The sequence below is a fragment of the Sturnus vulgaris genome, chromosome 23, assembly GCF_052056855.1.
Source record: "Sturnus vulgaris isolate bStuVul1 chromosome 23, bStuVul1.hap1, whole genome shotgun sequence".
Taxonomy (NCBI): domain Eukaryota; kingdom Metazoa; phylum Chordata; class Aves; order Passeriformes; family Sturnidae; genus Sturnus; species Sturnus vulgaris.
Window position 1 is genome coordinate 7,854,331 of NC_142265.1, and position 22,997 is coordinate 7,877,327.

The following is a 22,997-nucleotide window of genomic DNA, read 5'->3' on the forward strand; positions in this document are numbered from 1 at the left end:
GCTCAGCTCAGCTGTCCTGAGGTGCTGCTGGAGCAGTTTAGGGCTGTCCTGAGGTGCTGCTGGAGCAGTTTAGGGCTGGTCCCAGCTGATCCCAGGGCTGTTCTCATTCCCAGGTGCCTCCAGGAGTGGCCGTGCTGGCAGTGGGACGCTGGCCCTGAGCCCTGTGCCCGTCACCCAGGGGGGCTGGGGCCAGGACACCTCCCATTCCCAGAGCCCAGGAGCTGATCCCAGCACTGGAACAGCCTCTGCCTCCTCAGACAGATCAGCTCTGCTGCCCGGGGCCTCAGGGCACGCAGCAGCCTGGAAAGCCCAGCATGGACACACATCCCCTGGGCAGCTCTGGAGCAGCTCCACACGGGGACCACGGGCTCTGCAAAGAGAACCACAGGGTGCTCCTGGGGCTGCTCTCAGCCCTGGGCTGCCCCAGCCCTTCCCCAGAGCAGGGACACAGCAGGAGCCTGCCCAGCTCACAGCTCTGTCTTCCCCTCCTGCCATCGAGCACAGGGAGGTGCCAAGCCCTAAAACTTCTCTCCTGACTCCAACGCTCGGATTTCCTCCACCAAGGAGAGAAATGGCAGCATCTGCATTTCCCCCCAGAGCTGGGATTTCTGTGGGAAGAGCAGGAATGATTCCCACCGGGAAAAGGAACCCTGCAGCCCAGCCTGACCCCGCGGCAGGGCGGACACCTGCCCACCTGAGGAGCCCTCACAGCTTGGACCCAGGAGTTACAACCTCTGCAATCCCACCACGGCCAGCTCCGGGGCACCTTGGCTCAGTCTATTCCAGAGCCACACAGGCCAGACCCGTTCAGTTTTCCCCTCTTCCATCTCTGCAGCAGGAAACCACGGACAGCAAAGGCAGAAATTCAACCTCAGCTGTACCAAACAGCTCTGGACACCCAGCCCGGCTGCAAGACCCTCACACCCTCCCACCAGGCAGTGGAAATTCTTCATTCTTGATGGAAGCTCCAGCCCCTGAAGAATTCCTTCCATCTCCATTCCAGGCTGGCACAAGTGATGGGCAGCAGCCCCTCTCTCTGCACAGGGCTCTCAACTGCACCAAACACTCTCCCCCAGACACCAACAGGAGCTCCCAGGAAATGGCTCTGCAAGGACATTCTGCTCCCTGGACAGTGACAGTGACACCTGGGAAATCTCTCTCCCCTGAGAGCCCACAGCCTGCTCTCAGCTCATCCTCATCAATCCAGCCGTGGATTTCCACATTAAAACCTTCCCCAGCTCCTAAAGAGCACAGAGAAGCAGCACCTGCCCTCCCTGCAGCAATGCCCACCTTTGGGAACGGTGATCTCCAGCCCTGGGATTCTCTCCCAGCACGGCTTCAGCCTCCTGCTGCCTCTGCTCCTGCTCCTGCTGGGGTGCAGCCCATGGGCCTCCACACCCCGACCTCCTCATCCTCATCCTCATCTCCTGGCTCTGGGTCCCAGCTCCAAGGAACTTCTGCCCCTCCTGTGCCTCGAGGAGCCCTGGCTGGGATGCTACAGGTGAGCACAGGGAGAAGGAGCAAACCTGGATCTCCAGCATTGTCCCCAGCAGCCAGCCCTGTCCCCAAAATTTATTCTGTCTCACTGTCCCCAGCCGCCAGCCCTGTCCCCAAAACTGATTCACCTCCCCTGTCCCTAACAGCCAGCCCCGTCCCCAAAATTTATTCTCTCTCACTGTCCCCAGCAGCCAGCCCTGTCCCCAAACCCAAGCCTGGTTCCCCAGCCCTGTCCCCAGCAGCCAGCCCTGTCCCCAGCCCCTCTGGAGCACACAGGGACCAGGCAGTTCCCCTCCCCAGCCTTGTCCCCCCCAGCCCCACCAATTTGGGAGCTCCTGCTCCTCTCCTGCTCCCATCCCCTGCCCAGGGAAGCCTCCCCAGCTCCAGCACAGCCCATCCTGCCCCAGGGGTGCCCAGCGAGCTCCCAGCCCCCCTGGCCCAGGCTCTGGTGCACCAGTTCAGGATGTCCCTGGATGCAGCTGCCAGGAACCTGAGCACAGCCATAGGTGTCCCCCTGACCCTGCTGCCCTCGTCCCCACACCTGTCCTTTGTGCTGAAGAGCACTGATGGCATGATCTGCCTGCAGCCCATGCAGGATTCCCCCCTCCCCAGAGAATTCCCAAATTCCAGTATTGGGGGGCTGCTTTCCATCCAGCAAATCCTGGCAGCACCCAATTCTTCAGCGCTGGACCTTGCAAGCTTCCCCCTGAGCCCTTCCAGCGTGGTCCTGGTCAGGCCAGTGTTTGTCCTGCTGCCCAGTGACAGGGCACAGCCCTCTCCTCAGGGCCACCACAGGGTGGCCCAGCTGGCCACGAGTGTGGGGACACCGGGCAGCAGCCAGGATGTCCCAGTGAAAACCAGTCCCTCTTATCCCACGGGGAGGTCTGTGGGACCTGGAACTGCTCTGTCCACTGTGCCCAAGCACCAAGCAGAGAGAGCAAAAGGAATTTCGGAGCCAGTGCCAGCTACTCCTGTTCCTACAGCCCTCAGGGGCTTGTCCCCAGCTGTCACCTCAGCCCCAGGCCATGAGCTGGACCCCAGGGTGAGCCCCACAGTGCCCACCGTGCCCAGGCTGCCCGAGGAGATGCAGATTCCTGCTCCCCATCCCCAGCAGGCCACGGGCACTGCTTTGCTTTCCCTGCCAGCAGAGCCTGGCACCTCCCCTGTGCCACCAGAGCTGGTGATCACTCAGAGCCTCCAACCTTCCCCCAAATTGTATTTCACCCCTGAAAGGCCACAATCCTCACCTGGAACTCCTTTCCTGCCCCGTGGCTCCCCAGAGCCTGGCAGCAGCACAGGGACCCCAGGGCAGGTGGGCTCAGTGGCCACCCCCAGCCCAGCCCATGCCCCCTGCACGGGCTGTTTGCCTTCCAGACCCCTGCCCAGGGCACTGCCCAGCACCCAGCCCCTGCAGCCCAGCCCTCCAAGGCTGCCAGGCACCCAGCTGCTGCCAGCTCCAGCTGTCCCCAGCCCATCCTCAGCCGTGCTTCCAGCCAGGAATGAGCACAGCCCAGCCCAGTCTGGGCTCCCTGTGCCTGCCACAGCAGCTCAAACGCCCAGCACAGCTGGAAATCCTCGTCTCACCCAACATCTGGAGCTGGAGCTCAGCCCCGCTGTGCCTCAGCGCTTCAGAACCACACAGAGACCAACAGCAGCGCCACAGCAGGCTCCGTCTGCCACACACGTCCAAAGGAAAACGACAATTTCTGGGGAGGTCGTGGCTGTGCTGACCCGTGCAGGAATCTCTGCCAGCTCTCCTGCACCTGCCCCAGCTCCTGCTGAACTCCTGTCCCAGGCCAGCACGGGACAAAGCACGAGGCCAACCACAACCAGCACCAGGGCAGGACAAACAGGAGCTGGTAAATCCCTGGGGAGCAGCACGTCTCCATGGGCGATGTTCAGCTCCAGGACACCACAGAACCCCCCAGCAGCCCTGGGGGCTGAGCTGGGCTTCACTCCAGCCCAGCCAGCTGTGTCCACGAACTCTGGCACTGCCCTGGGACATGCCAAACCCACCCAGGGCAGTGCCCAGGCTGCAGCAGCGGGCACTCCTGTCCCTGCAGCCAGGGGTGACGGTGTCACTGCTCCACCCCAAGGTGAAGAGCTGCTCCACCTGCCAGCCCCAGCCCTGCAGCCTGACCCAAATGTGGTGCTGGAGCCTTCAGGGACACTCCCTGCAGCGCTGGGGGATGGGGAGGGGGCAGCAGGAGGAGATGCAGCCCCCAGCAGGCAGCTGCTCACTCAGGCACCCGTGTCTGCTGCACAGCCAGCGTCACCCAGGCTCCTGCTGGAGAAGGTGTCCCACCCTGTGGAGAACATGTCCCACCCCCTGGATGAGGTGTCCCACTCTCTGAAGAACATATCCCAGCCTCTGGAAAACGTATCCCATCATCTGGATGAGGTATCCCACCCTTTGGAGAAGATGTCCCACCATTTGGAGAAAGTATCTCACCCTGTAGAGAACATATCCCACCCTCTGGAGAAAGTATCCCACCATTTGGAGAACGTATCCCACTCTCTGGAGAAGATATCCTACCCTTTTGAGAATGTATCCCACCCTCTGGATGAGGTGTCCCCCACTCTGGAGGAGATATCTTCCCCTCTGGATGAAGTGTTCCACCCTTTGGAGAACCTATCCCACCCTTTGGATGAGATGTTCCACCCTCTGGAGAACGTATCCCACCTTCTGGATGTATCCCACCCTTTGGAGAAGATGTCCCACCATTTGGAGAACGTATCCCACCCTTTGGATGAGGTGTTCCACCCTCTGGAGGAGATGTTCAATCCTCTTAAGAACCTATCCCACCTTCTGGATGTGTCCCACACCCTGGAGAACATATCCCACTCTCTGGAGAAGGTATCTCACCCTCTGGACGAGGTGTTCCACCCTCTGGAGAATGTATCCCATCGTTTGGAGAATGTATCCCACCCTCTGGAGAACATATCTCACCTTCTGGAGGTGTTTCCCCCTCTGGAGGAGGATGCCATGGAACTGGACCCTGGTCACTCCAGCCCTGGCCCTGCTGCCCGGCCCCCCACACCCACAGCAGCTCCTGGCGCCGCTAATGAGCTCGTTAATCCTGGCACTAATGAGCCCGCACTCGATGGCCCTGAGCTGTTCCCAGGCAGGGACCTCAGCCCGGTGCCCCTGGCCCCGGAGAGCCCCGGGAACACCCCCGGGATCACCCCCGGGAGCATCTCCTGGCTGGATGCTGCGGGCACTGCCCCAGCCCAGGGGCTGCTGCCGAGCACGGAGGAGGCAGAGGAGGATGGCAGGACCCGGGAGGTGACAGACGGAGCAGCTGAAGCCTTGGGGACAGCGCTGGGGACAGTGGTGACACTGGAGCCCGGAGCCCTGCGGAGCGGCTCCCAGCAGAGGAGCGGGCTGCGCTCGGATGTCCCCGTGCTGGACGGGCAAGTACCCCTGGCTCCCTGCTTTGGGTGGTGCCGTTGCAGCCTGGCTGCGTTCTATTTTATTCCCTTTTTTCCCCATTTTTTTCCCCCAGCCTCGCCGTCGTGCGCGACTCCTGCGGCTCCGGGAACCACTCGGTGCGGCTGAGCCTGAGCCGTGCCGGGGACACAACCCCCGGGATCCCCGGGCCAGAGCCTTCCCAGGACACCTTCTTGGCTCTGGTGGCCCTGCAGAGCAACAGCAGCCAGGCCCTGCTGCAGATCCACTCGTGCTGCGTGACCCCCTCTGCCAGCCCCGGGGCTGCGGGGGCCCAGTGCTGCCTCTTCCACAGGTGGGAATGGGGAAAATTTTCCTTTCCTTGGGGATTTATGGAGATAAACCACCCTGCTCCCCCCTGGGTGCTGTCACAGGTGTGCAGCACTCTGTTCCTGCTGGGGAGGAACATCCCAGCACACCCCAGAACGTCCCAGCACATCCCAGCCAGGGTTCTCCACACTCCCATCTCAGTATCTCACCTGCCTGCCCGAGGCCAGGGGAACGGGAGGATTCATTACCCGGGGTTTGTAAACCTGCTGAGGTGTGAAATGTGTGTTCCTGGCAGGTCAGGGGTTGATTGGCACGCTGCAGCAAAACCAATCTCCCAAAACAGCTCTGCTGCTGTGAGCAGGGCAGGTGCAGCTGGCAGTGCTGATGTTTTGGGATTTTCCTGTGTCTCAGATGAGGATGCAGGGCTGTGGTGTGGTTTGTGCAGAGCTGTGCCAGCAGAGCAGGTCGGGGAGAGCTGGGATTTGGAGCTGTTTGCTGTTTGTTCCTGCCAGGCTGCCCTTGGAGTGCAGACACATCCAGCTGCTGCAGGGGGGCAGCTCCAGAGCCGCCAGCTTCTCCATCCAGCTGTTCCAGATGCTGAACCACTCCGTGGCTTACCTGCACTGCGAGCTGAGGGTGTGCCTGCCAGGCCAGCCGGGCTGTGAGCAGGTACAGAGGGGGATCTGCTCCCACCCAGCAGGGTTTGGGTGCTGCCAGAGTCCCACACCATGGCCTGGTTAAAGTCTGGGAGAGGAGTCAATGCTGTGGAATGGTAATAGTCAGTAATCCCTGAGAAAAGGAAATTAGGGAATAAAGATTCACGTTTGTGCTGGTTTGGAATGACAGCAGAGGTGGAAAAGTCTGAGCAGAGGCAGGGCCCTGGGGCAGGAGCTTCTGTTCAGGACGCTCCCAGGTGTTTTCCATGTCTTTCCCAGGGCTGCTTGGAAAGTGTGGAGCCCCTTCCCCAGCCCAGTGACAGGAGCAGCCACGGGAACCTGCACAGCCTGGTGTCCCTCGGGCCCGTTTGGAGGATGAACAACAGGTTTCTGTACAAACCAGTGCAAGGTGGGGCTCTCCTCGTTTCGTTTCTCTTGCAGAGGTTTTTGCTCAGCTTTTCCTGCTGCAGGAAAACCAGCACATTTTTAACAACTTCCTTGATTAGATTATATCCCAACAACTCCTCACCTTTGCTTTGTCCTCCCTAAATCCCAGACATGGGGGTTAATCAGTGTCACATCCAACAGAGCTCCAGCCAGGACACACAGCCACAGGCACCCTGTGAAGGAGCTGAAGCTTTAGGAGGAGGAAAGGGGAGAAAAATGAGGCAGAATGTTCTGTGTGTAAAGAATTGCAGCATTTTGGAGCAGAATGAGGGTGGCTATAAGTCAGGGGTGTTCGTTCATAGGTGAAATACAGAAGCTGGTTAATGTTAATAAAATGTTTATAGCTATTAGAAAAGAGTGACACTGAGCTGGTAAAGCACGAGCAACTTCTCAAAACTCACTGGCACCATTTGAACTCCTTGTGGCTTTATCCGTTTGTGCCAAGAACATTTCTCACTGCTCCATTCCCTCTCTCCCTGTGCCCAGGTGCTGGTCCTGCCACGCTGCTGCCCATCCTGCTGGCATCCCTCGCTGGCTGTGCTGTGCTGGGCACTGCCTTCATGGGGCTGTGGCTGCACCAGCGGCTGAGAGCCAAGCCCAGCCGCTGTGGCCAGCTTGGAGAATTCCAGGGGCTGTGATCCCGAGCGGCTGAACTGCTCCTGCAGCTCCCGCAGCCACCAGAGAGGCAGCTGGATTTGCTTTGCTTCTGTAGAGCTTCTGCTGAGCCAGGGAGCAGGAGATGCCACCTCTGCTCCGAGCCTGCCTCGCCTTCCTTCCTTTCCTTCTGCATCAGCGACCCCACAAGCTGCAGGGTAGAGAAGGAATCCTCGTAGTGCTCCAGGGACAGCAGAGCTGAGAGCCCAGCCCGGGGCAGCAGAGAGGAGATCGGGGGGCAGCAGAGCCAGGTGAAATACAGCACCGTGCACTAGGGCCTGCCAGCAGGGAGAAATGGTGGGAAATGATGGAATTGGGAGCGTGGACAGGACCCAAGAGCTCCAGAGATGTTCCCCTCGGCTTTACAGCTCTTCTCATCTCTGAGGAGCCAAGTCCCTTCCTCCTTTCCCTTTGGTCCTGTTGCTGTTTTCTCCAGCAAGTCCCCACTAAAGGTCAGAGAACTCCAGTGGCAGACTGGAATCTGCTGGAATGTGCTGGGGAAAGGCCTCCAGAGGATGGGGGATACAACCAGGGCTCTCCTGGGGCACACTGGGGTTTCGGGGTGGCTGTGGGAGGACAGCCAGGGGGGTGCTGTGGACAGAGTGGGGCTCCAGCCCCACATCCCCCTGCCCCAGAGGAGCTGGGGCTGCTCCATCCTGCCCAGGACCTGCTGCCGGTGGAGAAGAACAGAGCGACCTCGGGAGCTGCAACCCCCTGAGATGAGCAAGGAAAAGCATCTCTGGGGAGGGATAATGAGAGAGAATTAATTCCCCTGTGCTGGGAATGACCAGCAGGACTCCTCACCTCCTGCTGCTCCTGCCCTCAGAGCTGCAACGCTCCTGGCCCAGAAATGCACCTGGAAGGGCTGGGGAGGGAGAGAAGCAGCAGCTGCAGCCGTGGGCTGAGTGTCCCCCAGTGCCTGCCCTCCTCCCGAGCTCTGTAATAAACCTGAGCACCGCACTTTGTGTCTGGTCTGTGCCTAAGATGGGGCCCCTTGTCCTTGTCCTCAGCTCCAGAATTGTGTTGGCAGGAGGGGAGCAGAGCATCGCTCCTGGGGAGTGCCAGGGAATTGGCAACAATCACTTTCTAACCGGGTTTTATTCTCCCTAAAAGGCTGCAGAGCCTGGTTGGCTTTTTTCCCTTTTTCTTTTTCCTTTTTTCCTGAAAAGAAGGGAATCCCCTGCCAGAGCCCCTCGTCAGTGTATCACGAGTAACTCACATTTCCACCTGGCTCAGGCTTCCTCCAAGGATTTCTTCAAGATTCTGCTACAGAACTAAAAATCCCAGGTCCAAGGCTTACTGGCAGTGAGACAATTAACCTGCAGCAGTGCTAATTATTATTTGTATTGTGGCAGCACTGAGGAAATCTGCACCACCTTGTATTTGACACCGAGCTACCTCCAGAGAGAGCTGAGGCATTAAAAACACAAGGCTCAGACAAGAGTTTTTAAACTCCTTTTCAGCTGAAGGTGTGTGTGCTGCTCCTGGTGAGGGTTGAACTGCTCTGACCAGTCTTTGCTGCTCCAAACACCCATTCCCAGGGATTTGACAGCAGATTTTATTTTATCCCTGAGGGAACTGCTCTGGTTTACCACATTTCTGGTATTTCTGCTGAGGTTTTTTTCTCAGGCTCATGCACTCCTGTGCAAGTTCAGGTTGGTTGGGGGTTTTTCTTGTTCTTTAATCTTTCTGGAGTGTTTTCCACCTGTCCTTCCAGTTACGTCTGAGGGGGTTTTAAATTCAGTTTTTCCTATTTCTGGAGTGTTTTCCTCCTGTCCTTCCAGCTACTTCTGGGGGGTTTTTCAACTCAGTTTTTTATCTTTCTGGAGTGTTTTCCACCTGTCCTTCCAGTTACTTCTAGGAGTTTTTTAACTCAGTTTTTTATCTTTCTGGAGTGTTTTCCACCTTTCTTTCCAGCTACTTCTGGGGTTCTTTTCCTCTGTTCTTTCTGGAATGTTTTCCACGTCTCTCATGCACCATTCTGCTCCCTTGGAGCATCACCCTGCCCCACTTCCCCACCTCCCTTTCCCCCAGGCTGTGCCGACCCCTCAGGTGAGGAATCCCACCCTCAGCACGGAGCAGCTCCTTGCACCACCTTGGGAATTCTTGGAGGTTTTGCTGGATATGAGACAGCAGAGCCACATTCCCAGGCTGGAGCTGAGCCATGCAGCTCCTGTGGGAGCTGACACTCAGGATCCACCTCTTGGATGCTGCCAGGGCTCTCTCCAGGTGAATCCCCACCTCCCCGGGCAGGGCAGGGCAGGGCAGGGCAGGGCAGGAGGAGCTCCTGTGCCTCCCCAGCTCCAAGGCAGCGGCAGGAGCTGTGCCAGCTGTGCCATGGGTGCCAGGCAGCTGGGCAGCCTGACCGTGTTCAGCAAGGAGGATTTCGAGGATGAGTGGCTGCGAGTGGCCAGCGGGGGCTTCGGCCACGTGTACCAGGTGAAGCACAGGAGGTGGAGGACGGTCTATGCGGTGAAGTGCTCCCCGTACCTGCTGCAGGACTCCAGCACGGACAGGTAAACCCCTGGGCAGCACAGCTGGATGGGTTTGGGGATAAAACTCGGCGGGAAGGAGCTGCTGCTGAGGGCTGGGTACCCAAAGGGAGAGGGGGATTGGATTTCTGCCTTGCCCTGACTCGCGTGGGGATGTGCACACGGGGAGTGGAGCAGGGCTCACACCTGGGGCTCGGCACATTAAACACGGATAAAAGCAGCCTGGTGGCTTTTCTGCAGCTTCCACTGGACGTGGGGGCTGATGTGTATCAATCAAACTGAATTAATCACCAAAATCACCAGGTTTAAAGGTGTGGATTGACAGCTGGCTTTGCTGCCCTGCTCCCGTAGCCTCCAGACATCTCTTTCCTCTCCATGGTGCACCTGCAGCTCCTCTCTGCTCCTTGCTCTGTCTCTCACCTGCACAGACTCTTCTGGTGCCCTCCTTGTGTCTGGAGATGGAGCAGGGCCAGGTAATCACAGCCACTGCTGCTAACACAGCCAATACAGGCAGAGCTGATGGGAAAACAGCAGAGCTGATGGAGTTATTTAATTTAAAATTTTATTTCTTTCAATTTGGGAGGATATTGCCTGGATGAAAATCTCACTCTTGTGTGATTTCTTGTTACTGACAACAACTGAGTTCAGTGACTGTCCTCAGTTTGCTCTGCAGATATTACATTTGCATTCTGTTCTCATTTGGGTGGGAAAAAAAGAGCCAAATAATCAGTTTTACTTCTGTCTCTTATCAATTGCAGTAAAATACCTGAGATTCCTCAACCCATGGGTAGATCTCACTGTGAGGAGCCTGCTAGAGGAAGTCTGGCAGAAGATTTTGCTTGGCTGAACCATTTAAAACCAATTAATGGCCCGACCTAATTGCTGGCAGCTCAGCTCCGTTCCCAGGCTGTGAATTTTAAAGGCACTGCTGGCATTTTGGTGCTTGGCTGCTCCCTGAGCGCCCTGGGCACCCCAGACTCGTTCAGCAGGTCGGGAGAGGTGAAACTTGGGAGAATTTGGAGGAACAGGTCTGCCAGAGCTGGCAGGGAGGAGCAGACGTGCCCGGGTCCCCCCTGGCAGCAGAGTCACCGTGCCCAGGGCCAGGAGCTGCGGGCACAGGAGGTGCCAAGGCGTGGCTGTGCCTGCTCCTGGCATCCTGCTGCCAGGGAAACGCTGGGAATTCCATGGGATCACAGGCTGGTGTGGGTGGGGACGAGCCTTAAAGCTCATTTCATTCCATCCCTGCTGCAGCCAGGGGCACCTTCCACTGTCCCAGGCTGCTCCAAGCTGGCCTTGGACACTTCCAGGGATGGGGCAGCCTCTGGGAATTCCATCCCAGCCCCTCCCAGGGAAGGATTCCAGCCCGGTGTCCCACCCTGCCCTGCCCTGTGGCAGTTTAAAGCCATTTCACCCGTGTGACAAGCACAGGCTCTCTGTCATCACTGCTAAGGACTCAAATAAGTGCAAGTTTTTCCTCTCTTTCCCTGTGGTGCCTGATTTCGCCCAAATGAACCTCAGCTCATTTTGAGAAGTCACAACAGCTTCCATGTCAGATTTTAGTCTGCAAAAGGTCACTGTGTGGCAGCATTATCATCAGCTCAAGGGGGAATTTGGGATGAGTCTTTCTGGGGTAGGCAGTGCTCAGAAAGTTACTACAGTTACTGAGCCTGTGAATCAACTGATAAAATGTCTTGCTCCCACTGTATTTTTTATTTCTTATTTTCAATTTTCCAGGACCAGCATGAACTGTCTAATGGAGGAGGCAAGCAAGATGGAGAAAATCAAATTCCAGCACATTGTCACCATCTATGGAGTGTGCAACAGCCCCCTGGGGATTGTGATGGAATACATGGCCAGGGGCTCCTTGGAGAGAATCCTCCCCACTCACAGGATGTCCTGGCAGCTGAAATTCCGGGTGATCCATGAGATGGGCTTGGCCATGAACTTCCTGCACAGCATGAGCCCTCCTCTGCTGCACCTGGACCTGAAGCCAGGGAATGTCCTCCTGGATGGGAACATGCACGTCAAGGTATGGCCTTACTGCTGGGTTTGGTGTTTGTCAAATAAGAGGGAGGTTATTTCTGCCAGACGAGTCCAGAATCCCAGAAAATCAGGTTCTTCAGGAGCACTCCATGAAAGATTCACCTGTGGGGTGTTTAACAAGCAGCTGGTGAGCAAATTACACACTGTTCTCAAGATCAGACAGGGAGTCCGGGCCAGCACTGGGAATTTAAGGCTCCAGCTGGACCCAGTGGCCACAGGAACTTTTAAAGATATATATAAAGATAACTTTTATCAAGTTCTAGCTGCTCACACCTCCTCCTATCCCTGATCCCCAAGGATGGGGGATGTCCAGTGTGAGCATTTTGGGACAGTTTTCCTCTTTCTGCTTGCAGATCTCTGACTTTGGGCTGTCCAAGTGGATGGAGCAATCCAGCAGGATGCAGTACATCGAGAGCTCAGCTCTGAGGGGCACCCTGAGCTACATCCCCCCCGAAATGTTCCTGCAGAACAGCAAACCCCCCGGGATCAAGTACGATGTGTACAGGTGAGGGTGACCCAGGGGTGTCCCCGGGCTCTGACAGCAGCAAGGGGGGGCTGGAACACTGCCTCAGTTTGTTTAAATTTTGGTTTTCTGCCTCGTAGAACGTGGGGAACACACTGGGGTGCCCCTCACTGGTGGAGACTGGGAGGGAGGGAGGGGGATTCTCTGTGGATAATCATCATCCCAATCCTGCAGGCTGCACTGCCCCAGGTGCCAGCACAACCTGTTCCTATAAAAACCAGTGAGATCAGAGCCCAGAACAGCCAGTGCTGCCGAGATTGATTTTAGAACAATTCCAATATTGGCTTATTTGCCTCAGTCAACAGAAGCCTGCTCAGGAACAGGCAGAGAAGAGATTTCAGCTTGGCTTTTGTCAATGTCTTAGGGTGACTTTATGATGCTTGTATCCCCAGTTGTCTGTTCTGTTGGTGTTAAATATCAATATCCCCCTTTAGAGGTTTTCTCCCTAAATTTGCCCTAAATCAGGACAGTCTTTTTGGGCAAGGAGCTTTGCAGCAAGAGCTCCATGTCCCTGTCTGGAAATTCCTCAGCTCCTTGGCCTTTACAGCACAGAGTAACAGGCAAGAGGGAAAGGAGGATTTGCACAGCCACAGGAACTAAACCCCACTGGGAATAAAGTGGAAAAAAGGCCCTGAGAGCCTGACTTTGACAGGAAAGGCTCCAAGTCCCTCATTCACTGCACAGACCCTTTGCAGGGCAGTGACCCCACTCTTAGGGAAGATCTATGAGGCAGAATCATAAGGCCTGATCCTTTTGGCCTGGGGGATGAAATCCCTCCCTCCTGAAGACCTTCCTTCCTGATGTCCCCATTTCTCAAGGAGGCAGAAGCAGTAAGTGCAATTAATGTCCAAGTGCTCACAGCCTCCCCTCTCCCGCAGCTTCGGGATCGTCATCTGGGAGGTCCTCATGCAGAAGAAACCTTACACAGGTAAACACAAACCCTGCACCTGTGGAACGTTTATTCCAGCCCTTTTCCCAGGGAAAACACCCCGAGTGTGCTGGTTTTTCCCAGGGGCCAACATGATGGCCATCATCGTGAAGGTGGCAGCGGGGAAGAGGCCGGGGCTGGAGCTGGTCAGGGACGACTGGCCCGGGGAGTGCCACCAGATGCTCGACCTGATGAAGAGGTGCTGGGACCAGGACCCCAAACAGAGGCCAAGCTTTGCAGGTGGGACTGGGCTGTGGATTAGCCACGGGTTGACAAGCAGGGGAAAAGCTTGTGCCCAGTTTTGTGCCCAGTTTTGTGCCCAGTTTTGTGCCCAGTTTTGTGCCCAGTTTTCCCAGCCACATCTCCGCGGTTTAACAGCTCGGTGCCCTTTCTGCTGTCACACATCCCCTCCATCCCTCTTCCCTCCCTTCCCACGTGGGTCCAGCCTGGCTCTGGAGCCTGGCACAGCCTGGCACAGCCTGGCACAGCCGAGCTGCTCTGCCCTGGCAGATATCCCTGTGGAGACAGATGTGCTGCTGGCTCTGATCCAGAGCCTGGTGCAGGACCCGGAGAACGAGCGCCTGGTCAGGAAGATGTCCCACAAACCACCCATCTCCAGGAGCCAGCAGGTGAGGAGAACCCTGTGGCAGACAAGTAGAGATATTATAAAATCCAAGTCTTGTAAAAGATGGTTTAGGCCCTGCTAGTCTAGCTCAGCTAGCTTGGAAGTTCCCATAAGAAAGAATCAGAGGAATAAAAAGTTTGTTAACACAGCAACCTATTCTTGGAGAGAAAAATAAGTTTGCATCTGCATAAACAATGAATCTGTCCCATGAGAACCAGTGAAGAAAATATGTAAACAATCCAAGAATAGAGAGATTTAATGGAAAGGTAAAATACCAATTACCAGCAAGAAAACTACTAGCTAATTGCAGTTCAACACAAGGTCTGTAAAACCTGTATAAAAATGAGTTATGTGAATAAAGAATGGCCTTTCTGCATTTACAGACTAAGTCCCATCTGCTTATTATTGCAGCAGAACCCCCCTGGGCCAGTCAGGAAATTCCCCTGGTTCAAGATCTCAGCAGATCTTGAGGCTGTTTCCCCTCCCAAAGGTGCACCTCAGCACCTTCACAGGTGTCTGCACAGGTTGTGCCTCTGAAATTCATTTATGGGGATAAGACACTTGCAGATTCATTAACAAATGCACTAAATGATAAATAGTCTGAGAGGAAAACCCTTTTCAGGTTTGTCATGGTGGCTTCAGTCACTGAAAGAAACTCACGCAAACACAGACTCTGTTCATGCCACAAAACTGAAGATGTTTCCGTTTGAACAACTAAAATAAAATAAGTTTTAAATCCCCATGTTTCTCTGGCTAAGAAAAAAAATAATCAGGCTTCTGGGTAGTCACAATGTAATCCCAGCTAGTGGAGTAATTATGCCTAGAAAACAGGGAGAGATTGGAGCTGGAATTACTGGTATTTAGAGGGTTTTGGCAAGTTGTGCAAGAAACCAGAGGCCTGAAGAGATGGGGGCTTGGGGGTCCCTAAACAACAAAGGAAATAATTTTGGGATGCTGCCGTGCAGCCAGGAAGCAGAATCTGTGTGTGTTTGGGAGCAAATGAACACGAGGAGGAACAGCTCAGGGATATCCAGAGATCGTCTTCAGGCTCCCCCATTCCTGCTGTGTCAGGACTGGCTTAGCTGAGTTTTGGGTACAGAAACAGGATTGGATGAAAAACTCTCAAATGATGGCACAAAGCTGCAGAGCAGCAGCAAAGGACTTTGTGCAAACATTTCAGAATGTAAATGAACACCTTGTTTTATTCCTTTTTCTTTCCTCCTTTCTGAAAACCAAGAGTGACAAAGAGGAGTTCGCCTTCCCCAGAGACACCAGGAGTGGGGGTAAGTGGGGACTGGCTTTAGAACTGAAAATTAAAGGAGGGGAAGTTATAAAAGAGGATGCTATAAAAGTTGTTTATTTTGTTGTAGAAGGATGTGGCTCATAGAGTTTTCCGTGTGGGTGACATTTTAAGTTAAGGGAAATGAGCTATTCAGGAAATAGGTACTGTGAGAGAGAGAGGCATGTCTGGTGTTATTTTACATGCCTTATCTCTCATTATTTTACATTCCCTATCTCTCAAATGACTTTATTTCATGTCATGCCATGAAGAGTCACAAGCTCTCCTGACACAACAGCCAAAGCTGTTCTCACCTTGCCATTACATCCCATGCCTAAAGTGGGTCACCCTCCAAGAACAAAAATCCTTAGGTGTGACTCAAGCCATGGCTCCATGGCTTTTGACTGTCAAATTGTGTTCCAAGGAAGCAAGAAAGAGGGGGCAGTCTTCTGCATGAAATAAAAAAAAAGGATTTATTACTTTGGGGAATCCGGGGAACAGAGAACAAAAATCAAAAACAGCAAAGGTGCAACAACTTAAATATGGGGAAATTTCAAGGAGAAAGTACAAATGCTTAGCAAATTTGTAAAGGGGAAGGGTAAAGAATAAGTTTTATAAAGGCATTGTCCAATAAGAAAAGTAAGAAAGAAAACTGAGTCACAGGGACTAACAAGATGTCGAGTTTTAAGGAATTTCCAAAGAAAAATTCCAAGCAAGAAGCTGGCACGAAGCAAAATTGACAAGTAATTCAGAATAAATTGACAAAGTAAAAAATACAATTTTAAACAAAACCATTAACTGGGGGAATAACGAAACATACCATTAATAAAAAACCACGGTGCATCACTGTCCCTCCCTTCTGGGAGTTTTTCACTCTTTCTGCCCCGTTCTGTGTGTGCTGCTGACTTTAGGGAAGGACAAGCAGGAGGTTCCTGTCCCTGCTCCGTGCAGGGAGCCCGGCGGCCACGAGGAGCCCCAGGAGCTGGGCAGGGAGAACGGCCTGAGCCTGCTGCACCTGATGGTCCTGCAGGGCAACGTGGGCAAGGTGTGTCAGAGCTGAAACGAGGGCCTTAAAGAGGTGGCTCTTTAAAATGGTGTTTATTGTATTTAAATGATACAGAATTCACGGGTGGTGGGTGACAGCTCAGCTGTTTTAGCCACAGCTGTGGGATTGTCTGAAGCCACTTCAGTTCTGGTTACAATGCATTATTTACTTTTCACTGCAGAGCATTTTAAAGCATGACAACCAATTAATACTTTTTATTGCTTATTACTTTTTATTACCTATTACCTTTTATTGCCAATTAATACTTTACTATTCTTTATAGCCATCATAACTACTAACATTACCATATTCATGTTAGTAATTTTTAATCACAAAAAGTCAGTATGTTGCAGTTTAAGCTAGAAGTTGTTTTTTCAGTTTTCTTGCAGTGGAAAATTCTGAGATCTTTACTTGCAACATTGGCTTTCTTGTTTGGCTGTGAGAATCTTTTTTGCTTGGTAAAAACATCTTTTATTTGAGATGGATTTATGTTTTACTCAGAGCCATAAAAACCCCTTCCCTTTGCTCTTTGCCTTCTCGTTACCCAATAAGACTGGCTCAGCATCAAAACTTATAATTTCTATATTTTTTTTCCCCCAAACTCTACATTCAAAGATTTTTGCAGCTGTCAGAGCCTGGGTTAGGCTCTGGACTGTCACAGGGAGCCCAGACAGGTTGTCTTGTGAGGGACAGCCTGTCCTGGAGTCTCAGGCAGGTTTCAGCCACAAGGTCCAGGATGCAGGCAGTGCCTAGAATTTAGGCTGTCAGCTCTTTTGTGATTTCTTCACTTGCAGAGTACCTTCTTGGCTAGCAGAGAAAGAGATCAGGAAGCACCACAGAGGATGCTCCACAGACTCTTTATTTCTTCTATGAAGGGGTCCCAGGGCAGCAAATCCACTGAGTGGGGTACAAAGGGGGCTTTTGTAGGGTCAGGGTGTCTTGGAAACAGACCAGTAATATCAGGGATTCTGAAGTTAGCCAACTACTAGGTATTTTAGGTTAATAGAGACCAATTACTAGAGGGGTTGGAAAAAAGGACCAATTACTTTCTTAAAAGATAAAGCAGGGTTTGCAAAGGAGCCAATATTTCTGGTATTAGTCAACTTCTTATCTAAGGAATTCTGTTCCATGGGGCTCTCTCGAGGGTCTCCTTTTCCTCCAGAGAGGGTCTCTGCTCCTGAAATAAATGGGCCAGGAGAGCAGCTCCTTTTTAATGCCTTTATTGGAGCTCAGCTTGGGTGGGGAGCTCGAGGGGTCACACACACCACTGCTGTTCCTGAGGGTTGATGCAGAGGAGGAGGTGGTGGTGGTGATGATGGTGGTGATGATGATGATGATGATGATAATGATGATGATCAGCTGTGTCTTCTGGAAGAGCTGGGGCTTCCATCCTCATGGGAGTCCTCAGGAAAAACGTGGCTGGCTCTTAGTCTAGGGATGTCCTGTTGACCAGGTGCTGTTGGGTCATGGTGACAAGGTGAAAATGCCCTGGTTGGTGATTTCATTTTCTCCACTGTTTTCCCTGCCTGGGATTACCATTTTTTTTAGTCTTGGATGTTACATTGGCTTGTTGCTTTTAGGGGTTTTTATTACCGAGTTGTGTCCTATGAGCACTTGCAGTGTGGGAGCGAGTACTGGGACAGGGTAAGGGACAACCAGGAGTGTCAACAATTTACAAAGACATACAGCATTAACAACAAACAGTCAAACATCAAAACTTATGGTCAACCAGGTGGACACACACATCAACAACTGTAGTCAGCTGGGTGGACACCTTGTAAAGAAAACCCTGTGTTTGGGAATTCACTCCCCACCCTCCCTCCACAGATTTTTTTGTTGTTTTTTTGGTTACACACACCTGCGGGAGCTCGCTCTCACATCCTCCCCTTCCCCAACCAAGGTGCGCTTCCTGCTGGGCCGCCGGGCGGGCGTGAACAGCGCGGGGGGCTGCGGCTGCACCCCGCTGCTGCTGGCCGTGCAGCGGCGGCTCCCCGACATCTGCGGCCTCCTCCTGGAGCACGGCGCCCACGCCAACGCGGCCGACGAGGACGGCTGGACCCCGCTGCACTTCGCGGCCCAGCACGGCGACGACCGCACCGTGCGGCTGCTGCTGGACCACCAGGCCCGAGTGAACGCGCAGGAGCGCGACGGATGGACCCCGCTGCACCTGGCGGCTCAGAACAACTTTGAGAACGTGGCGCGGGTGCTGCTGTCCCGCCAGGCCGACTCCAACATGCAGGAGGTGGATGGGAAGACCGCCCTGCACGTGGCTGCCTGCTTCGGGCACGTGGGCCTGGTCAAGCTGCTGGCCAGCCAGGGAGCCGAGCTGGAGAGGAAGCAGAAGAACCTCAGGACGCCGCTGCACGTGGCTGTGGAGAGGGGCAAGTTCAGGGTGGTGCAGTACCTGCTGAAGAACGGGATTTCCGTCAACAGCCTGGACCAGAACCACTACAGCGCCCTGCACCTGGCCGTGGTCAGGGGCAAGTACCTGATCTGCGAGAAACTCATCAAATACGGCGCCAACGTGGAGCTGAGGACGGACAAAGGCTGGACCCCCCTGCACCTGGCCTCCTTCAAGGGCCACCTGGAGATCATCCGGCTGCTGAAGGGCAGCCACGCCCGGCTGGACGCCAAGGGCAGCATGGACTGGACCCCCCTGCACCTGGCCACGCGCTACGGGGACGAGCCGGTGGTCGGCGAGCTGCTGCGCTGCGGGGCCGACCCCAACACGGCCGAGAGGTCCCACTGGGCCCCCCTGCACTTCGCCGTGCTCAGGGGCTCCTTCCTGAGCGTCATCAACCTCCTGGAGAGCCGCGCCGACGTCAACGCCAGGAACAAGGTGGGCTGGACGCCGCTGCACCTGGCGGTGCTCAAAGGTAACATGGCCATCATCAAGACCCTGCTGAAGGCGGGGGCCCTGCTGGACGTGGAGGACATCACGGGGTGCACGGCCCTGCAGCTGGCCGTGAGGCACCAGAGGGACAACATCATCACCCTGCTCCAGGGCAAGGAGTCCTCGGGGAGCAGAGCCGGGGGCAGGACCCTGAACGATGCCAAGACTGCCAGGCTTACCCCTGGAAGGACAGATCTGTAAATTTGTCACCTCTGGAATCTGCAGCTCGAGCTTTGCCACGGATCAGGCGTGATGGCTTAAAGCACCTTGTCCTGTCACCTGCTGATTACGGGAAAATATTTCCCCTTTTTTAACGGAAGTTTTTAAGCACGAGCACGGAGAGAGTAAAAGAAAATGGAGTTATTTGATGACAAGTTCTTTTCCAAGCTTGTAAAATGTTTTGGCTTGGTGATACTTCAGGCAGAATCCTTCCTGAGCAGGGATTTGTGCACCCCCTGTTCATGCAGGCAGTGCTGAAGCTGTGCACAGCACACACACATATTCCACAGCTTTTATTGCTTTTATTCCATGTTTTCCTACAGAGAAAATTGGTGTAAAATGGCCCTGGCACAGGTGGGAATTGAATCGTGAGATTCTCACCTGCTGCTGGCACAGCAATGTGTCAGATTTCCTGACATCTCCTTTCTGTAACAAGAATCAAATAAAACAAGGCAGGAAGGGAAAAATCACTGGTAGAGAGCATTGAAATGGATGCAGCACAGGGAACAGAAAATCCAGAATAATCACAAACAAGATCTGGCTGCATGCAGGTCAAGCTTTGAGTCGTGTCTCTGGGGGGAAATAACTCCTGGTTTCCTTCAGGAAGATGTTCCAGAGCTTGATCACTCCTGTGAAAAACATCTCGGTGGTGGATTTGATGCCCCTGGGCCAGGGAGCAGTGCTGGAGTGCAGCTCTGACAGCCCTGCTGTGACTCCTGAGCGTCCCCAAACTGCCTGGTGGGAGGATGACTTGTCATGGCCTAGAGCTGGGAAAAAGCTGAAATAGAAACAAACAACCCCAGCTCTGCAGGGGAGCTCTTGTTGCCTGATAAATGTGAGATTAAACGGGTTAAAAAGAGGGGTTAGAAAGCCCAACCTCTACGAATTTTGTTTTCATTTTATATTAACCTAAAGCATTGATGTGTATTGTATTCAAACCCAGTTTTTCACGATGATTTGGCAGCAAAGCCTTTAGATCTCATTTAAAATAAATTGTAATGAAATGATTCATTTTTAACATTTGTCATTGGTGAAGTGGGGAGCTGGGCAGGTTATGAAATGAAGTGCTGGTGACATTTTAGGTTGCAGGGAGTATAAAAAATGGACTTTTTTATTGCAACCACCAAAAAGAAAAACCAAACCATTGTCATTTTTCTATTTACCTGCTCCTGATATTCCCTAATTTTGTCCAAGGATGAAAGGCCTTGCTGGAAGGAATTCTTGAGATGCTCAGACCTTCCTGTGCAGCTCCTTCCCTCAGCTTCAGCTGTATTGATTCAGCAAATGCCTCCCCTGCTCGGTGTCATTTGAAATATTTACCCAGAAAAAAAAGAAATCCAACTGGCACACAATTCAGCAGCTCCTTTCTGTCCCTGCTCCAGCAGAAAAACAAAACTCAGCTCGTATCTCATGGAATGTTCTCTACAAGAGCTTAATTAAATTTATAATGAAAATAACAGGGGATTAAGAAGAACACGAGGGAAATACATTGCTCTTGCAGAGCATTCCAGAGGTGATAGAAGCAATTTGCAGAGAAAATTACCTGTTTGCTGCTCAGTTTCTATAGAAATTAAATGAGTCTTTACAAACTCTGGAAAAGTGCATTCCAGCCTCCGCTTTGTGACTGTGCAACTTGCAGCTTATTTCTAAAATTATTCGTAGATCTCCATCCCCCCACTTTTTTTTTTTTTTTCTTCCCCCTTTTTCAACTCCATTTCAGTCTTTTGTCCCTGCTGATAAATCTGCTGCTGATTATCTCATGTTCTTACCCAAGAGCTGCCAAAGTTCACAGCCAAGGCAGCTCCTGGCAGGGCATGGCAGCAGCAGCAGGGCAGAAACCTCCTAAACAGCTTGGATACATTCAAAAACATCCCAGCTGTTGACCTTTATGCCTCAAAAATTTTATTTTGAAGGTGCCCCGAGCTGGCTGGGTGAGCAAGGTGCTGATTTTGGAAGGGAATTCTGGAGTTTTGCCCTGAACATCCCTGTCCTGCAGCAGCTCCAGACATCCTGAACCACGGGGATATTTTCAACCCAATTGCTCCTCAAAACCCCCAGAGAATCCCAGCATGGTTTGGGTTAAAGATGGAAAACCAGAGGGGGGAAATTTAAGGTCCCTTAAAAGCTGATCTTGTTCCAGCCCTGATCCCTGCTGGAGTCACCCCGAGCTCAGTAAATCGTGGGATGTCTTTTGGGCTGCCTGCATCCCCTCTCCATCATTCCTGCCCAGCACATCCGTGGGGAAATGGATGTGACTTCCAAGCCCCCGTGTTCTCCACAAGCAGCACACAAAGAGACTCAGAGTAAATAAATCAGCAGAACCAGGGATGGCTCCACTGGGCTTGATTTCCTAAGTGCTCTCTCAGTGCTGCATCTGACTATAATATAAATTTTCTGATGGGAAATTCGTTTGAAGGGGAGATGCTTGCTGTGATGAAAACGTGGACATTTCAGTGAGGAGGGAGGCTCTTCTGTGAGGGAATGTTCACAGGAAAATGTTTGGGAATGAAGTTGGTTAAATCCACGTTTTGCATTGCTCCTGCTTCCCAGTGACTGTGACTTGTTTGTTTGGCAGTGCTGCAATTATGCAGATATGGGATTAAATTAAAATTAAAGTAATGCTGCGTTTTAGAGGAAAGGAGATCTGCATAAATACAGCTTGTGGGGGGGAAAAAAAAAACCCCTTATTTTTAGCAGAAATGCTTGTTTTTTTCCATAGCCCCTTAGGTGTGGAAAATCAAGATGTTTCTGACAGCAATGATGTGAATGTAGGAGGGAGTGATTTTAATGTAAGAAGGAATAGTGAATTCTGTGTTTCTTTTTCTTGCAAGGAGGTGGTGGTAGGCTCTGTGCTGTGGCAGACGTCAGTGTGAGACGTGCCTGCCTCCTGCTCAGCCTCCCCATGGCCTGGCACAATTCCTCCTGCTCCCTTCCCTGTGCCCTCCTCACCTCCAGGGAGGGGCTTTGTCCCTTTCCTTTGCAATAAAACCACGTTATCTCCTCAAGAAGCAGCTCCCCACCCAGCTCCATCATCAGTGCAGGTGTGAGCTCCACTTCCATTAGAATAATGGGAAAAGGGAAAAATTTCCCTGCCTGGGAATCAAGGAGCACTTGCTGTTTCCTCCTAGCAGGCAGCTCATCCCCAGCAAGTTCAACATCTTTTGATCAGCTGCTGCTTCCCTCTCCTCTGGCTCAGAGCACAGCAGGGAACCCTTCTCCTGTGCAATTTGCTGCTGGCCTCGTTCTCTTATTTGGGGAGAAAAAAAAAAAAAAAAAAAAAAAAAAGCCCCAAAAAGCCAAGCCCAAAAGTGATTGTTTTTAAAGCCTGAGCTTCTTGGCAAGGAGAGGTGGAGTTCAGCTCTGTGGGGACAGTTTGGGGAGGAGGTTTCACCACTCAGGCTCTCATTTTGGCACTTCAGTGCTCCTCACACCCTCTGGGGCCTTGGGGAAAATCTTTTGTACCCCAACAAAGCCCAGGGAAATGTTGATATCCCTCCTGCAAGAATGACAGGGGTTCAGAGCCATAAATCTGCTGCCCAGCCTGGCTTTGGGGGGGGATCATGGAACCATGGAATCTGTGAGTCTAAAGAGCTCATGTTGTGGCAAGGATTGGTGCTGCCCACAACAGCTGTGCTGGGAGGAACAGAAAAACATCCCTGGAGCATCCCTGCTCTGAACTTCCCTTAAAAAAAAAAATCAGGTACAAAGATCACCTCCAAATCACCCAGGAGAAAAGCCAGAGAACACAACTGAACTCCTCATGCTGGAGGGGATTTCTTCTGAATAAAAATAAATAAATAACCCCCACCAGCCTTGCTGGTTAGAAAATATCCCATTAAAGACTCCAAGTCCAGCTGGAGCAATTACAGAGAGGAGCATGGGGTCAGCAATTAGGAGGTGCAGTAATTAGCTGCAATAAGGGCTAAAATCAGCCTTTGTTTGCTGCTGTGCTGCAAGGCCATCACTTTAGAAATAAAA

The 22,997-nt window shown here is 52.9% G+C and overlaps 2 protein-coding genes across 2 annotated transcripts; both read left to right on the plus strand.

Moving 5' to 3' along the window:
- The first annotated feature begins 426 nt into the window (after positions 1-426).
- Positions 427-7,932, plus strand: LOC148221374 (uncharacterized). Its single transcript, XM_088177859.1, has 5 exons — positions 427-4,911; positions 5,004-5,240; positions 5,728-5,884; positions 6,151-6,280; positions 6,805-7,932. Exons 1-5 carry the CDS (start codon positions 572-574, stop codon positions 6,954-6,956), a joined length of 5,016 nt encoding a protein of 1,671 aa, XP_088033985.1. The 5' UTR covers positions 427-571; the 3' UTR covers positions 6,957-7,932.
- A 128-nt stretch (positions 7,933-8,060) lies between these two features.
- ANKK1 (ankyrin repeat and kinase domain containing 1) lies at positions 8,061-22,726 on the plus strand. Its single transcript, XM_014884628.2, has 9 exons — positions 8,061-9,488; positions 11,199-11,493; positions 11,861-12,012; positions 12,909-12,958; positions 13,043-13,198; positions 13,469-13,587; positions 14,821-14,866; positions 15,774-15,907; positions 17,808-22,726. Exons 1-9 carry the CDS (start codon positions 8,926-8,928, stop codon positions 18,999-19,001), a joined length of 2,709 nt encoding a protein of 902 aa, XP_014740114.2. The 5' UTR covers positions 8,061-8,925; the 3' UTR covers positions 19,002-22,726.
- The last annotated feature ends 271 nt before the right edge of the window (positions 22,727-22,997 follow it).

Bases quoted from the DNA above. Each gene is read 5' to 3' on its own strand.
- LOC148221374 (XM_088177859.1), top strand. From the start codon at position 572: ATGGCAGCATCTGCATTTCCCCCCAGAGCTGGGATTTCTGTGGGAAGA. The intron at 5,885-6,150 runs GTACAGAGGGGG...TGTCTTTCCCAG, and splicing joins GCCAGCCGGGCTGTGAGCAG to GGCTGCTTGGAAAGTGTGGA. The intron at 6,281-6,804 runs GTGGGGCTCTCC...CCCTGTGCCCAG, and splicing joins TCTGTACAAACCAGTGCAAG to GTGCTGGTCCTGCCACGCTG.
- ANKK1 (XM_014884628.2), top strand. From the start codon at position 8,926: ATGTTTTCCACGTCTCTCATGCACCATTCTGCTCCCTTGGAGCATCAC. The intron at 11,494-11,860 runs GTATGGCCTTAC...TTCTGCTTGCAG, and splicing joins ATGGGAACATGCACGTCAAG to ATCTCTGACTTTGGGCTGTC. The intron at 13,199-13,468 runs GTGGGACTGGGC...CTGCCCTGGCAG, and splicing joins ACAGAGGCCAAGCTTTGCAG to ATATCCCTGTGGAGACAGAT.